This window comes from Mauremys mutica, chromosome 3 (genome assembly GCF_020497125.1).
Source record: "Mauremys mutica isolate MM-2020 ecotype Southern chromosome 3, ASM2049712v1, whole genome shotgun sequence".
Taxonomy (NCBI): Eukaryota; Metazoa; Chordata; order Testudines; family Geoemydidae; genus Mauremys; species Mauremys mutica.
The window spans coordinates 65520789-65539148 of record NC_059074.1 but is presented as its reverse complement, the minus strand read 5'-3'; the positions used below and the strand labels follow the sequence as shown (position 1 = coordinate 65539148).

The window sequence follows — 18360 nt, the reverse complement described above, 5'->3', positions numbered from 1 at the left end:
ACAACATATTTAAATGTATATAGTGGAACCCTCTTATACTAAAATATTTTCTTTTATATTCTCAGAAAAGCTGCGCTGCAATTGCAGGAAGCTCTAGATGCTGTGTTTATGTGGGTGGGTCTGAGTATGATGTTGAAGGGCATGAGCCTCTGGGGTATGTCTATATAGCCTCTGGGAGTGAGCTGCCTAGCCTGGGTCCACAAATGCATGCTAGCAGGGCTAGCGCAATTGTTAGCTGTGTAGATGGTGCTTTGTTATTGCTACCTGGGCTGGAGCCTGGGCTCTGAAGTCGCTAAAAATAGCATGCTAGCACAAGCTCAACTACCACAAGACTGTGGTCCCGGGCTGGGATGCTTGCTCCCAGATGCTGTGTACACATATTTAGTTGGGGATTGGCCCTGCTTTGAGCAGGGGGTTGGACTAGATGACCTCCTGAGGTCCCTTCCAACCCTGATATTCTGTGATTCTATATCCCGGAAGACTATAGTTTCACTCCTGTCAGGGAGCTGCAGTAGCAGTATCACCCAGTATCACTGGGAACAGTTGCAGCAAGACCTAGAAGCAAAGGATCCTTCCTTACCCTTTCTCCACAACATAGCCACAAATCCTCCTCTTCCTTGTTGATTCAGAGCAATGTAGGAGGGGAAATGATTGTTCCTTTGGAATGCAGCACTGAGCACCTGTCTGGTAAGTGACAATTACTGCATTCTTAGAGGATTAGCACAGGGAAAACCTTTTACAATGAAGTGAAGTTGCAATATAATTGAAGTGAAAATCCAATAAAATGTGATGATGGAATTCAGGACTTCCGCTCTACAATAATTTAATGTATGTCTGTAATAATAATTTTAAAATGGAAACAGAAAGGTGTGTTGAGGAGTATAGATGTGCTGCTTGTGAGTACTCAGCATTTCAGAAAAGAAATGATTTCATAGTACTTTTTTTTTTCCTCCAACAAGGCTATTGTGGTGACTGATGGAGAACGTATTCTTGGCCTTGGAGACCTGGGCTGTTATGGAATGGGCATCCCAGTTGGTAAATTGGCCCTTTACACAGCATGTGGAGGAATGAAACCACAGGAATGTCTGCCTGTAATCCTGGATGTGGGAACTGATAATGAGGTAAATACTTTTACTAGGTTCCATGAACATTTCACATATTTTAGGAGCAACAGGCTGAACTGTATAACTGTATTTATCTGTTCTAAAGGGTAAACGCAAAATTTTGGGTGAGGATATTATTCCTTTTTTGTCTTATTTTTCCCTCCTGTGAGTACTTATTCTCCTTCTTACTTGTTGTATGTAATTATTCTTTCATACAGTTTTATTCAATTTACCAATATATTTAATAGAGTCTGTATACTGATATCTTTCTACTGACAATTTAGTACATTGAAAAGGCCCACTGGCAAAAAGTCTGGCACAAGATCATTAATTGTGGAGATTTCACAATGCACCTGAAACCTTCCCTTCACCGGAGGCCCTACAGATGGTCAGCACAGCCCCAAAAGTGGATTGCACTGGCTTGGATGGTGTTTGGTACATGCCCAGTGCAGCCTTCCCTGCATGGCAATTATATAGCCCACAGAAACTACGCCCTGTAAATGGCCACTTCTCTTCTTGGGAAGTGAATTCATAGAATCTATGACTGAGTTCAATACCAGTTGACACAGAAAGTTTCTGTGTGAGGGCTGCTGCACCCCAAGGGAATTCAGGGCGTAGTTTCTGTGGGCTATATAATTGTCCACTATGACTAGTTTGTAAGGATGCCCAAAATTTATTGCTACCTCTTTATGAGCAAAGATCCTATTTAATAACATACTTCCAAATAATTCATTAATGCTTCTAGTCCCAGTTTCTTTTTTCCAAACACATGAAGAGAAACTTGATGGTTTGTGAGATGTTCACTGTTGTTTTCATAGGATAAAATCCGAGTATAACTGAAGTCAGTGGAAAAACACCCATTAACTTCTATGGCATCTGGATTTGACCTGTAATTACTTTATCCTGTATTTTTTTCAGTTTAGTATAAGAGCTGATGTGAAAACTCGACTTTCAACCAAAGTGAATTTTGATTTTTGGCCATTTTAATGTGGTTCTTTGAGTGGTTGCACATATGTTCCACTAGGTGTGTGGATGCCCAACACACTGGGGTCAGAGAGTTTCCTGCAGTGACTTCAAAACATTGTCTATGCAGTTATTTTTTAGACCACTAGTGCAAACTCTGCTACCCAAGTCTGCGGTCCCGGGCTGAGAGGCTCGCTTCCACTCATTCCAAAATGCTGTGTAGAGAGACCCTACCTGTGTCATCTTGGCAATGTATCTTTTTAGCTGCACCTCGGAACACTGAAATTAGTCTATTTTTGAAATATATTTATGTCTAGTCCATAGGATAGCAGTGAAAAATAGTGTCTTTTCTTGCAAGAATAGAAAATAATAAAGAATTGATTGTGTACATTGTCCTGATGTCTTTGATATCTGGTATCTGACATATATTAAGTATGTAAGTATAGTAGAGGATAGACAGTTCAATATCTTTTTGTATACACAGGCATACAATTATAAAATATATATTCTTTATGAGATCAATGACTTTAGGACACTCCAAGTGCACTCTGTGGGTCTCTTTTCCAACGTGCTTAAAATTGTTAAAAGACTGACAGGAGAAGAAATAAGATGTCCTACAGCAACATTTTCAGATACAGATGTGGCAGATTGTAGATGAGGGAGGAAGAGTATGGGCTTATTATTGGAACCCCTAAAATGCAGTAGAGGTCATGAGGTGTGACACTGTTCAGAACTCGTTCATTGAACAACAACTAACATTTGAAAACCCATTACCCCTATTAAGTATTTTTGCTCCATAAGTGATATGGAAACCATGAAAGGAACAAAATATAGTTCAGTGACATAAGGAATGCACTGGTTGCTTCAATGCAGAATAATTGCTGTACCAGTATGTTCCATAAGATCTCCATATAAAAGGCCATGATGGCACCTTACTTCTGCATGCTTAATTTACACACCAGACTTTTTCTAGATTTCTTTTGTAAAATCATATTAATGTAGGGCTGGAAGGGACCTTGAGAAGTCATCCAGTCCCGCCAGAGGCAGAATCAAGTAAACCTAGACCATCCACGATAGCTGTTTGTCTAACCTGTTCTTAAAAACCTTCAGTGATGGGCATTCTCTAGCCTCCCTTGGAAGCCTATTCCAGAGCTTAACTACCCTTATAGAGACAAAGCTTTTCATAATGACTAACCTAAATCTCCCTTGCTGCAGATTAAGCCCATTACTTCTTGTCCTATCTTCAGTGGACAGGGAGAACAATTGATCACAGTCCACTTTATAACAGCTCTTAACATATTTGAGGACTGTTTTCAGGCCCCGCTCAGTCTTCTTTTCTCATGACTAAACATACCTATTTTTTTAACCTTTCCTCATAGGTCAGGTTTTCTAATCTTTTTAATATTTTTGTTGCTCTCCTCTGGACTTTCTCCAGTTTGTTCGCAACTTTCCTGAAGTGTGACACCCAGAATGTTTATGTGAATATGAACATAAGAGTTCGCAACATTTCAAGGGGAACTAGTGAGAGGATGTTACATAAAGCAGACACAGTTTCCCTTCGTGTAGGGGACCTTTGAGTAACTTGCTTGGGTCGATATAACAATTTGGCAGCATTTCATTTTCAGTAAATTTGATGGAGACCTTTAAGTTCTTTCTTGATGCTTATTAATCTCTTACTTAATGCAAATTTACAGTATGTCTGGTAATTCTCTCAGAAAGTGTCTCAACTGTAATGTAATAAAAGGTTATTTCTGCTTCATTTCTAACTCATGGGTATCAGGAATTTAGGTAAATCTAAATAAAACATGAGCATATATCAGTTCAATCTCGGTCTTACCATAACAGATAATCTTTTATTAACACAAACATAGCACTGAAAACAATCTTTGACCAAGTTATGGTTTGCTCTTTTTTTGGTTAAAAAAAATTACTTGATATCAAAGTCTGTTCTATGAATTCATAGCTTTCAACTTCTCATCTGTAGTAACTTGTGTAACCCTTCTGCTAGGCCGAGTTGATAGCAGCAAGGGCTGGGTTCAGTACACAGGGGTCCCCTCCCAACAACGTAACACAAAACCAGCTCGAGACCCCACCCAGTGACCTGGGAAAATCTTACACACACACCCCTGGGCGCCTCAAAGAGGCAATACTTCCCCTCTCACAAGCACAGAGTCTCGGTGTAGCAGAAAATGTTTAATAACATGAGGTAAATGACATCAGCATTAAATTGGGAAAATACCACAACTAGAGTTCATAGACCAAACCATGAGCAAAGACCCACCCCAGCAAATTGGGCCGTGTCCTTTCCCTTTGGTTTTTGAGTCCAGTAACCCAAAAATCACAAAAGTCCAACAACCCAAAAGTCTCTGTCCCTGGTCAGTGCAGCCCCAGAGTTCAAAAGTTTATCTGCAGAGTTTTGCCCCCCCCCAGCCTGGGTGGGAAGGGGGGGCATGTGGGGTGTTATGGGGCACCTTACGTGGTCCGAGGCCGACTGCCCGGCCTCTCCGTAGGGTTCTGCTGCAGCCTTCGCCATGAACTGCTCCACTCTACCAGCTGCTCTGCACCTCCAGCTGTCCCGTGAGCCGCTCCAACCGTCCCACAAACTGCTCCACTCTGCCAGCCACTCCGCTCCACCAGCCGTTCCGCAAACTTCTCCACTCTGCTCTGCCAGCCGCTTAGCAATATAGCTTCAGGCTCCCCCACTAGTTAACACAGCGATTTCAGCTCTTAGTGATTTCAGCTTGTAGTAGGGGAAGCCCCAGTGCTGGTGCACCATTGGCCCAAAGTGAATTCAGCACAGCAGCCTGTAACTAGACTCCTATTTTAGAATATCAGTTTAAAAATCGTGATAACCCTAGGCCCTGGGTTAAAGTAGGTATTTTATGGTTTTTCATGGAGCTTCCATCTGGTGCCTATTGGCTTGGTTGTTTAAGCAACAGAATATTTCTTAAATGGCCCTGCTGATGATTTTTATAAAACCTATGTTGTATAGGAATATTTACAAGAAAGAACACCAGTAAATACGAACATAAAATATAAAGGTAGCCCTACACAGATGTAGTGTTATATTCAGTGATGGACACAGGTACTTGTGCAGTATTGCGGTATACTGAGAGATCCACAAATAGTTGGTTTTTGGATAAAGGGGGGTATTTTGGGAAGAATTGCAATAAGGAGGTAAATACATAGGTGTTATATATTAAGTATTCAAAGAAGAAAGTGGCATTTTTTAGATAAAATACAGTGTAGTTTGAGCTTGGAGTTGTTACTGTGTGTCTGTTTCTTGCACATTACACGTTGTTCATTGGTTAAATGCCAGTACTCTTCAAACCTGGTGGTTAATCATCTAATTTGAGTACTGTTACACATTTCATTTTTCTTATATTTTGTTCACCTGCATTATGATTGTAGAGTTTTCTCATGTGAACCATGGAATGAGAGTGCATTTCCTGGCTCATATTAATATTCTGACATCCTAAATAATTGTTGTATTGTACATTTTAGAGGAGTGCTCCATAGGGCATAATAGGCTTGTTGTTGTTGTTGTTGTTGTCCAAAACATGAAAATTTTGATTGAGAAATGCTGCCCTGTATCTAATGGAGTTGTAGACTGCCCTGATGCACCACATCTCCCTTCTTGCTGAATTGCTGAGATGCATCATGGGAGATGTAGTTTGGCCAGGGATTCCGGTCCAGAGAGGAGAATGGGGCATGAGGCAGCCTGGTATACTTTCCAGATCAAAATTTTTCAGTTTGGGGATTTTTTGTAGTGATGTGTTTTGGGTTTTTTTTGTTTTGTTTAGTTTTGACAAAAAGTCATTTTATTTTCCTGTGGAAAGCTGGCAAAAACATTGTCTAATTGAAAACTCAATTTCAATCCAAAAATAGTTTCAATGGAAAATTTTCATCCAACATTAATAATCTACTGTACCTGCCCACATCCTCTTCAGCAAAGGTTGAAACTGCTTGAATATATTTAATTTTTGATTATGAAAGTGTAGAATAATTAGTTTCTATTGGAATTCTGCCAGTGTTTGTGAGTAGTAAGTTATGGAAAATATCTGTTCAGAAGTCTTCTTGTGTGGCATCCTGAAATTCTATTTTCTGTTTTTCATGTATGTGTTGTCACTTATCTTTCTTAACATTATTCAGAACTGCGTAGAGAATGGCAATTTTTCCTATAGATCTGCTCTTCAGAGTCATTAGTTTGTTTTCAAACTGGATTACTATTCTGGTGTGGAGGCAGCTATTACTGATGGTCTCATTCCACAATATTTGTATTACAGTAATGCCAGAGTCCTCAGTCTGGATGATGACTGTTATCATGTTTGGGGCCCCATTGTATGCTTAACATGACATCATGGTCCTATTCCTTGAATAACTTACATTTTAGAGAGACAGATGATATACCAAGAGTTGGGGAAAGGAATACAATCATATGTAGTTCTTATATATACACACACATATTCATACTATATATGAGTTCATATAGAGTTACAGATATTAAATGCAAAAAAATTAATATTAAGACTAGAAAGCGTGCTTGTTTAGGCGTATATTTTACAATATAGTTCAATCTTCAAAAATGGCTTCCTTCTCCTCATGCAGAGGTTGGGAATGATGCTGAGGTAGAACCCACAGCTCTGAGAAGAAGTGAGTAATGTGGAGTTAGTGTGGTATCAGACAGCATTGATCTGTTTTGTTTTAATGAGAAAACTTAGCAAGGTCCAAAGGGATCTTGTGCCATTAAGTTTTTCTCACAATACTCACAAAACTGAATTTGTTTGCCAAAATAATATATAATTATTCTTAATGTCTTTGAAAGTGAACATCTAGTAGATTTTAGAAATCATTTCCTTAATTAAGAATGTAACATCAAAAAGGTATCAATATCTTAATTGAACAAATTATAAATTTCTTAAATACATTTCACATAATTTTGAGAATGTAACTTTAATATGGCATAATCTTACGCTTACTATGGGCTACATTGTCATTCTTCATCTAGCCCTTAGCCAGGGTGGCATGTCATCAGGGTCATAAACTCGGGTGTCATCTTCAACACAGACTTCTCTCTAGGTCCTCACTTCCAGGCTGTGTCTTAAGTCTTTCAGATTCTTTCTAAATAACATTAAGATATTACCTTTCCTATCCATTCATGCAGCTAAAACTCCTGTCCAAGCTCTCATCATCTCATGTCTTGATTATTGCAACATCCTTTTCTCTGGTCTTGAAAAATTCAATCTTGTCCTGTTCATATCCATCCAAAATACTCCCATAAAGATAATTTTCCTTCTCTTTGCATCCCTCCAGTGGCTTCCCATTTTTCATCACATCAAACATAAATATCATAGGATGGCTAGCCCCTTTAAGGGACATGGTTCCACTCCCACCTGTGATATGCTTAACTCACCTCCCCAGAGGGAGAGAATTAATGTCACATGACAGATGAGTTATGTGGCTAAATGAATCCCTTAGGAGTAGATAACAGAGGCTGTGAAAGTGAGGGGAGAGGAGATGTTGAGTCCTGTCCAAAGAGAAGGGAGACTCCAAGTAGGAAGGCCTGGGAGTTGATGCTCTCAAACGAGTGCAGAGAACTAGTAACAGCTAGCAAGGCTGGAATGTAAGGAAAGACTTGGCTGAAGAGTGAGCCTCAATAGGAAGTTTTGTTTTCCTTTTGAACTCTGTTAATAAACCAGACCAAAAGAAGAGAGGATTGTTATTGTATACATAAAAGACTTTGAGAGTTACTGAGAAGCCCAAGAGGGGAAACTGTGGCAATGGCTAGCCTGAAGTCAGACCAGGTGGGTGGTGAGGCTACGGTAAGCTACTTATCTTCAGTTTTAAAGCCTTTCACAACCTATTCCCAACCAAGCTATCATCTTTCATTCAGTATTGAGAGGTTGACTCCCATCTCCAATCATTTATGATGCCAGCCTCCACCGCCCTTTTTAAATTTTAAAATGAGCACCTTCATGCTTGGGAGGATCTTGCCATAAACATATGCAAAGCCACTTCATTGTTCTTCAAATCCCTCCTTAAATTTCTCCTTTCCTGTGATCCCTACAAGAAAATTGACAGCGGTTATGCTGCTGGCATGCTCAGGCCACTGCCTATCATGCTGAACAATCTTGTATTATTGTTTTCTTGTACAGAAGATTCCACCTAATAGCTACCTATTTAATAACAACTTTCCTTTAATGGAAACATTTTGCCTGGAACCAATACTGTCCAATTGACTACAATGTTAATTGGTCCAGATATTGGCATCAGGCTTGCCATTTACTGGCAATTTTTTTTTTTTGGTTATGCATCCACACAGGCCTCCAGTGCTCCCACTCCATGTTGAAAGCCCAGCTACAGGCAGGCTTGCAGGACTGTAGCCAGGTATGGAAGTGCTGGGACATGTGGAGACTGGGCTCCAGTGTAGGCTGTGGGGAGACGGCTGCTGCCTCATGGTGGAGTATTCCATGGGAATTGGGGATACTGGGGACCCACAGAACAGCCCACTACTTCTCTCTGCACTCTCCATGCCGTGCAATGTCCAGACTGTGTCCTGCCCTGGTTCTGGGACTCTGCATGTCCCAGTGCCCCCACGTCCCATGGAAAGCAGGTTTGTGGAACTGCAGCCAGGGAAAGAAGTACTGAGATGTACTGAGCCTGGGCCCTTGGTGCCAGGGCAGGATGCAGGGAGACATACCAGGCAGTCACAGAACTTCCTTCTCTGGCTGCAGCCCTGGAAGGAAGTGCTGGGATGTGCTGAGCACTGGGCAAAGTCAGATTTGTGGTGGTGCAGCCATGGAAGGAATGTCCCAATGCTTCATTCTCTGGCTTCAGCCTACAAATGTGCCTTTCGCTTATGAGCAGCCTCCAGTTAAGGGCAACTTTTAGCCATCTACCGAGGGGTTGCGAATAACTGGAATCTAGTGTAATTCCAAGTCTATTGTCTCTTGCCTTATTGTAAGCTCTCTGGAGTTGGGTTTTGGGACCATCTTTTTCTTTTGTGTTTGTAGAGTGTCTAACACAGTGGGGTCCTGGTCCATGCATAGGGCTCCTAGGCGCTAGAATAATTCTAAAGAGTAGTTATTGTGTATTTGGTTGTCATGGGTTTTGTTACTATGGCAACTGAGTTAGACTATTAAGGGATAGCTCAGCCGGTTTCAACCGGCTGAGTGAGCTCTCTGGGTCTGTAAATAAAATGGAGGTTTTGGTTAGCTGTCTGCTCTCTGGCCTCAAGTGATTGCTTCCTACACCGGCTGCCCCTAGGACATAACACTGGCGACGAGGGTGGGATCCTGGTGCTGCTCCAGTAACAGAAGGAAGTAGAAGTCAAGGTAAAGACCAAACAAAGAAAAAAAGCTGCTTGTTTGCACTGACTGTGAAAGTGAAACTAAAAATCATGGCTACTCTGACCAGGCCCCTGGAGCCTTTTGATGAGAATACAGAGCAGTGGCATGTGTATACTGAGCGTTTTGAGCTTTTTGGTATTGCAAATGACATTACAGAAGCGAAGAAGGTGCCAATATTCTTAACTGTTGTAGGGGCTAAAACCTACTCTCTGCTACGCAGCTTACTACACCCTGTTAAGCCTGAGACTAAATCTTACAGTGACATTGTGGAAATCCTGGGGTCTCATTTCTCCCCAAAACCACTGGTAATTGTTGAAAGATATAGGTTCCACAAAAGAGACCAAAAGGAAGATGAAACAGTTGTACAATTTGTAGCCATTTTAAAAAAGCTAGCAGAACACTGTGAATTTAAAGAGATGTTAAATGATGCCCTGCGTGACAGGTTAGTGTGTGGCCTCTGCAGTGAAGCTATACGGAAGCGCCTACTGACAGAGGCTCAGCTTACATTACAGAAGGCTGTTGATATTGCTGTCTCCATGGAACTGGCTACAAGGGAGGCACAATACATCGGTGCATCCCCTAGGGTGCAAAAAGTGTCACAAGAACTGACCCACAAAACGGTGCAGAGTCAAGAATGTTACCGCTGTGGTAAGCTGGGTCACCAGGCATCAGAATGCTGGTGTAAGGACCTGGTGTGTCGGCACTGTGGCAAAAAGGGACACATTGAGTATGCCTGTAAACAAAAGAAAAAGAGGCCTGTGGTCTGGCCGACAAAAAGAGGAACCTTGCATACCCTAGAGCAGACCCAGGATGATCAAGGTGACACCTCCTCACAAGAGGAAGTGCCACTGCATGTTTTGTCTTTGGCAGCGGGCTCACATGAATACTGGGTAACCCCCTTATTGGAGGGCAAACCTATACGCATGGAACTAGACACCGGTGCAGCTGTCTCGCTGGTTCCTGAGACTGTGTATAAGGAAAAGCTACAGCATCTTCCGCTTAAGGCAACAAAAACTGTTCTGAAGACGTATACAGGTGAAGCTGTGCCCATGATGGGCACTATTGATGTTAAGGTGGAGCTCAATGGACAGGCGGCTAAATTGCCACTGTTTGTGGTGAGAGGTGACTACCCAGCCTTAATGGGTAGGTCTTGGCTTGGGAAGATTCAGCTGAACTGGGCAGAAGTGCACCGGATGACTAAAGAAGAAACCAGTCTAACCCCTATACTGAGGAAACATGCTGCTGTTTTTGGAGATGATTTGGGAAGTATGAAGGGAATCACTGTGACATTGAACATTAAACCTGGCAGTCCACCAAAATATCTGAAAGCCTGAACTGTGCCATATGCCATCAGGCCAAAAGTTGAAGCAGACCTGGAGCGCCTGGTCACCAATGGAGTCCTAATACCAGTTACCCATAGCTCATGGGCCACTCCTATCGTTCCAATAGTGAAGAAAGATGGCTCTCTCCAGATTTGCGGTGATTTTAAAGTCACTGTCAACCCAGTGTTGTGTGCAGAGCAATACCCGCTTCCCCGCATCGATGACCTCTTCGCAGGCCTGGCTGGGGGACAAAAGTTCAGTAAGATTGATCTGAGTCAAGCATATTTACAGATGCACGTCGATGAAAAGTCCCAAGAGCTGTTGACTATTGTGACTCATAAGGGGCTTTATCGATACTGTCGCCTACCCTTCGGAATCACATCGGCTCCCGCCCTGTTCCAGAGGGCTATGGACCAGATCTTGTGTGGCTTGTCAGGAGTTCAGTGCTATCTGGATGATATCCTGGTCACTGGAAGAAATGAAGAGGATCACTTAAAGAATTTAGAGGCTACCCTACAAAGACTGGAAGAGTATGGCCTACGAGTTCGCAAAGACAAGTGTGAATTCTTCAAGCCCTCTGTTGAATATTTGGGACACATCATCGATTCTGCAGGTCTTCATAAGGCCCCTGCAAAAGTTAAAGCTATTGTGGAGGCTCCCCCACCTCGAAATGTAAGCCAGCTACGCTCATTTCTAGGACTACTGAACTATTATGGAAAGTTCATCTCACAGTTAGCCACACTGCTAAAACCACTTCATGAGCTCCTTGGGCAGAACAAGGCCTGGAAGTGGACTGAAGCCTGTGATGTTGCATTTAACAAAGCTAAGGATGCATTGTTAAATTCTGAAGTTCTAACGCACTTTGATCCATCCTTACCCCTGCAATTGGCCTGCGATGCTTCCCCTTATGGAGTGGGAGCGGTCGTGTCACACATTATGCCTTCGGGAGAAGAAAGACCTATTGCTTTTGCTTCACGCACTCTAAGCAAAGCAGAAACTAACTACGCCCAAATCGAACGTGAGGCATTAGGAATTGTTTTTGGAATTAGGAAGTTTCATCAGTACCTGTTTGGGCGAAAGTTTACTCTTCTTACAGACCATCGACCTCTGACATCAATTTTTGGACCCTACACAGGCATTCCCCCATTAGCTGCTAGTCGTATGCAACGTTGGGCATTGATACTTTCTGCACACACATATGAAATCAAATATCGGAAATCCACTCTGCACGGCAATGCAGATGGCCTCTCAAGGTTGCCTTTACCGGTCAAACATCAAGATAGTGCCCAAAAGGAAATCTTCTACTTTGAACAGGTAGAGAATACACCCATCACTGCTACTCAGATAAAGAAGGCAACCCGCGTTGACACAGTATTATCCCAAGTTATGGACCTGGTGATGCATGGAAAATCTCGACAAACCTCTCCGGTCTCACCCGACCTTGTTCCCTACATGTCCAGGCGGACGGAGTTATCGGTCCAATCTGGTTGTTTGTTGTGGAGGAGGCGTGTCATTATTCCACCACCCCTGAGATTACAGATGTTAGAACAGCTACATTCCGGTCACTGTGGAATAGTGCGCATGAAGGAAATTGCACGAAGCTATTTTTGGTGGCCTAGATTGGACAGTGCTATTGAAGAGAAGGCAAAAGCTCGTATGTCATGTCAGAGTGTAAGAAATGCACCCCAGTGGGCACCCCTACACCCATGGGACTGGCCTGAAAACCCGTGGCAACGTATTCACGTTGACTTTGCTGGCCCCCTTGAAGGAAGCATGTTCTTGGTGGCAGTAGATGCCCATTCTAAATGGCCAGAAGTCTCTATAATGCAGTCCACTACTGCAGAGAGTACTATCCAAAAACTACGAGGACTCTTTAGTCGTTTTGGTCTGCCAGAACAACTTGTGAGCGACAACGGACCGCAGTTCGTCTCTCAGGAGTTTCAAAATTTTATGAAGGCAAATGGGATACACCACATCACGTCAGCACCATATCATCCGTCCACCAACGGATTAGCTGAAAGATTTGTGCAGACAGTGAAAAATGCTTTGAAATCAGCAAAGGGACAACACTCCATTCAAAAGCGTCTGGATACCTTCTTACTTTCCTATAGAAACACACCTCATGCTACGACCCAGGCTTCCCCAGCCTTTCTAATGATGGGACGACAGCTGCGCACTTGCTTTGATCTGCTGAAACCTTCTGAACTCAGACAAACTGTGCAACATCAGCAGCAATATCAAGTCATCAGACGGGCACCCAGAGCAAAAGACCGAACCTTTATCCCAGGACAGCCAGTTTTGGCTCGGAATTATACTTCCAGAGCTAAATGGGTCCCAGCCACAGTCATCACTCAAACAGGACCTGTTTCCTATACAGTCCGGACTGCAGAGAATCTTACCTGGTGGCGACATGTAGATCAGTTGTTGCCAGGTCATGCCAGTCTTCAGGACGCATCTGCAGTTGAGGGGTCTGACTTCACCCCTCCTGGTGAGACACCAAATCATGAGTCACCTGTTCCTGACTGTTCTCCTCCATTACCGCCGGCAGCTGAGATACCCCTTTGCCCAGCACGAGCTGATACCACCTCCTCACCTATTCGTGCTGCGGACCCTGAGCCCCTAGTACTTTCGGGTGCAACAACACCAGAAGTTCGCCGTAATCCACCTAGAGATAGAAGGCCTCCTCATCGGCTGGATCTTTAGTTAGGGCGAACCCACGGTTATGGGGCAAAATAATCCCCAGGGTTTAGCCGGGAATGGAGGCAGTCTACCCTCCTTCTCTAGTTTAGTGTGTGTTTTATTTTGGGGATGTTCTTATTAGGGGGGGAGGAATATGTTGTGTATTTGGTTGTCATGGGTTTTGTTACTATGGCAACTGAGTTAGACTATTAAGGGATAGCTCAGCCAGTTTCAACCGGCTGAGTGAGCTCTCTGGGTCTGTAAATAAAATGGAGGTTTTGGTTAGCTGTCTGCTCTCTGGCCTCAAGTGATTGCTTCCTACACCGGCTGCCCCTAGGACATAACAGTAGTAGTAGTAATAACATAGTTACACTAGCCCAGGAACCGTCCAGGGAAATAATTGTGATTCTGAGAGTCACAACCTGTCCTAAGCTAACAATCCATCTTGAGAATAGTTACTGAAGTGTCCAATGTCTTAATACATATTTTAGAATACTGAAGACTTCTGCCTCCTGAGATTCTGGATTCACTTTTGTTTTGCCTAACATATACGAAAACACTCCAATATGCTACTTTTTTTAAGGCATGTACACTTCTCGTGTTTTATTATGTTCTCTTTAAGCCCCTTTCAAGCTTGTACTTTCTGCTTAAATGTGCTTTGTTCTTGGTTGTCTTCAGTCTTTCTTTCACTCAGAAGAAAGGCTAGACATAATCTGTCATTTAAATAGTTACCATTTGTTAAGGCAGCCACCCTGTTAATTTAATACTATATTTTAGCTTTCTTAAAGTGAAACAAAGTCACCATCACCTTTATATGAATACAGTGCAAAAAGAGGAGCTGGGTTTCTTCGCCATATTTAGTGGTGTGAACTGCATCATCTCTCACTTATAAATGTGGAAGTTTATTTGCTGTTCTTTATGATGGTATTCTGGGAGGAATGCATTACATCACCTCTCTTGTTTTCATTTGGATGCCCTTTCCCATACGTAATTCATTGTTCAGCGCTCAATAACTACATGCACGTCAGCAATTTTATTAACTAAACAATTGGAACATCAGCAAAAGATTTCATGTCTTAAAACAAGTCTGCATTTAAAGAATATTTTCTGATTTACTGGATTTTCAGCAAGTCATGTTTATAAACTAACTTATTTTTTTAATTATATGCATTTTTATTAACATACAATGGACTATTTTTCTTTTATAAAGCAAAGGAACAGATATTTTATGTTTACATTATTATTTAACAATTTGAATAGCTGTCCCTCTTTTGATCTGAAATAAGAATGAAAGATGTCTTGATCTGTATTTCCTTGAATTAATAAGAAAATATATAGACTATGTTTTTAGATGGCTTCTTTTCTACTCTTTAATGAGCAGACAAAAAGCTTAATGAACTTTACGTTAAGGTTGCTGCTATTATTGTATAACCAAGAAATGTTGCAGTTTAAAAAATTGAGTTTATTTTTGAAAGGAGCAATTAAAGGAAGATAGGTAAAAATTCAAATAGACTTACAGTTCATACTCTTTTTACATGTGTACGTTGGTTTAAAAATCACATTGCATGTTCCAAAACCAAGATAAACTCTACTCTTATATCCCTGAGTAGCTTCAGCCTGAGGCCAGAAACCCTTTTACATTCACCCTCGTATCCAACATCATATGCCTTTCCCATATGGGCTATTAATCCCTCATAAACCAGTAATTCATATATGGGTAACAGATCCCACCACAGACTCTTTCAGTTCATCCACCCATTATTAATCATAAACACCAACATCTTGCCAATTACTCACCCTTTTTTTTTAAACTGGTGCACTTTGTTTTGTTTTGTTTGCTTGTTTGAAGTATAAAGAAAATTGCTCAAGCTATTTTTGAGATACAAGTCTGTAAAAACTACCTTGAATGTGGAAACACTTGGTGGTAGCTCCATATTTAAGATTGTTACTAAGAGTCCATTATAAGGGTGAGGATGGTCTTGTCACTGGACTTGGACTCAAGAGATCTTGGTTCAATTCCTGGATCCATCATAAACTTCCTGTATGATCTTGAGTGTGTCACTTAATATTTGCCTCAGTTTTTATCTGTAAAATTGAGATATTAATATTTCCCACACTGACTAGGGTGTTATGAGAATAAAAAACATGTTTAATTTGTTTTAATATTAGTATTTTACAAACATGGTAGTAAATCACATTGTCCCTGTAGATTATAAGTAAATCTCTATTGCATAATGTTCTTCATGAATTTTAAGGTAATCTCATTCCTACCTCACGTGTGCTGAACAGACACCAGTAATTTGCTATTACCTCATCTTACTATCTATTTAAAAACTTTTTATATTGTCATTTTATCTGGGATAAGTATTGCTGCCATCTGCATTTTTATTTATTTTGGTTCCTAAGACTTTAGGAAATTTGAGGGCAATAAGAAGGTAAGTGGCACTTCAAATTGTAAGACTTGCCCAACAGTATTTTCCTTCTCCAGATACTTTTTATGGTATAATTTATTTCTATATATTAGCTACTCTGAAGGGAAAGAAACTGTATTATATTAAATTTTATTAGCCTCCGGACTCTCTGCAGGCAAGCCGCCGAAGGCCGCCTGCCTGCCGCCCTCGCGCGACCTGCAGAGCGCCCCCAGTGGCTTGCCGCCCCAAGCACGCGCTTGGAGTGCTGGGGCCTGGAGCTGCCCCTGGATGAACTTGTGAGCACAAAGGAGATCCCTTGAGTGAGGCTTGAAGGACTACTCCACCAGAGCCTATGTTAGGACTTGGACGATGTCTTATTAGCGTGCATGTAGGTTCTTTTATTGTTTTTAATGTGTTTTCTCTGTAGTACTTTTACCTTAATAAAATAGGCTTGCATACAAAAGAGCGGTGTAGTACCTTCTAAGTGTAGCAATTACACCTGTTAACTGACTGTGAAGAGGAAGCAAACATTCTCTTCTGGGAATAACACAGTGAAGACAGGAAATGGTGCAGCCAGGATATACCTTAGTCAGAAGGGAGACACAGGTCTCCATCTAAGAAAGGCGATGGCTGGGAAGCCGAAAGCCTGAGAGTGGGAGCCCGTGGTGGACCACTGAGAGGAAATACTGGTGCATTGGCCTAAACTGTGACACACACTGTACTTGCGTATTGATAACAGAAATGCAAAGATTAAATAAGCAAGATGAGCTAAATGATGGTTATAATTTTTTGACCATATGAGATACACACATTTTTATGTATTCATAAATAAAAGCATTTTAAGATGAAGTTAAGGTTAAGATCATATTCCAGTAACTTAAGGGTAAAATAATTCCAGGGATGATGTAATTATCTGAAAACCAAGCATTTTAAGATAAAGTTGCATAATTAAACATCACTCTACTCTGCAGTGATACCATTCAACAGCCATGCAATTGATTAATTCATTTTAGTATTTGTGGATCCAGATGAGAGGAAACTAATTTATAAAGACATATTAGGTATTTTCATTTTTTTTTCTCATGGGGCCATCAGAAGCCTCCCCAAGAGGCCCTGAGAGCCCAGCAGAGTATCTAAGCTCAACCAAGAATAAATCTTTGTGTGTGTACAGTGCCTACGTCAGTGCAGTCCTGGGTTCTAGGCTATACTGCAATAAAATAAATATAATAATTGGGAGATCAAGCTTCGCTGAGGGCAAGGCACATGAGTGAGAATCTAAGCCCCCACTGAGGAGCATCTAACCTTTATAGAGGTGAGGTCAGGCATAGCCAACTAAAGCTCAGGGACATCTGTCTACAATGAGTGGAGTTGAGTTTGTGGGTGGAGATTTAAGAGTATTAATTTTTATTTTCCCCAAATTTAAGCCCCTATCACAGGTGCAAGGCTTTTGTATTTTTTTAACAGTATAAGGTTGGTAGCATTTTCCTTTAGGGCAAATTCACACATGTTCCAAAATTTCATTTAAAAATATGCACAGATTTGCAAAGTGAAAATTGGCAATTTTGCACGGCTGTGTTTTAAAATATTTTAGTCCTATGTGTGCCTTTTTTTGATGTGCCAGTGGAAAGGACTCTCTTATAATCTTTTCCTTATGTGTTTCTTCTAAAATTAATTTTACGTGAATACAAATATGCTATGGTTTGAAAAACATTTTAGAATCTAAGTGCTGGCAGAAGTTTGAAGCATATTGCTGTTCAGCTATTATCCCAAGCTAACAATGGATTAAAAGTTGCTATTGCTCAGGAAGCAGCTGTTCTTCAATGGAGCAGAAGCATTTTAGAATAAAAAGCATTTTTATTTCCAAATCTGAATTTATTATTGAAGACTTTAAAATTTTGCTTTGAGCTGGCTTTGAGGATTTGTTGCAATCAACCGCCCTGCACCTTTAAGCATGGGAGGGAGGGGGCAAATTATGGGAATAGTGCTTTATGGCTGGGAAGGGGAGGGAGATAACTGCTGCAAAAGGGTCAGCATGGTTGCTGATTCATCCCCTAGGAATGCAGGATTTTAAAGGGGTAGCCCTGGGCCTGAAGTAGGGTTTCCAACCCTCCAGGATTGTCCTGGAGTCTCCCAGAACTGGCACCCATCTCCTGGTGACCGTTGAAAGCAATCTGGGAGATTTATTTTAAGAAAATGACATTAGATCATGTTGGGGGGAAAAAAATCTCCCAGAATAGCTTCACTCAGAATTGGCAACCCTAGCCTGAAGCCTCCCTTTTACATGGAACAGTCTGAAGCAGATTGCTGGCACCTCCTTGTGGTGGATGTCCAGTGCAGGTTCTCCATAGGAAAGGTATACAGTGACCGGATAAATGGCTTGGAAGGACTTAAAAAGAGGTTTTTGTTAAAGGAATGAATGGGGAGCAGTTGAGGACTCCTATGATTGGTATGGCAGGGAGCCAACCCCCCATTCTTATAGCCCACCTTAACCCTCTTATGAGGGGGGTGGATGGTAAGGTCCCAGCAATAAATT

At 41.6% G+C, this 18360-nt stretch overlaps 1 protein-coding gene across 1 annotated transcript in view; it reads left to right on the top strand.

The window, feature by feature from the left end:
• The window catches only part of ME1 (malic enzyme 1), a 359661-nt gene that overhangs the window by 157626 nt on the left and 183675 nt on the right, over nt 1-18360 (top strand). The window contains exon 5 of the mRNA XM_045009647.1: nt 960-1121. Coding sequence (XP_044865582.1) covers nt 960-1121 — 162 coding nt within the window. The remainder of the gene's footprint in view (nt 1-959; nt 1122-18360) is intronic.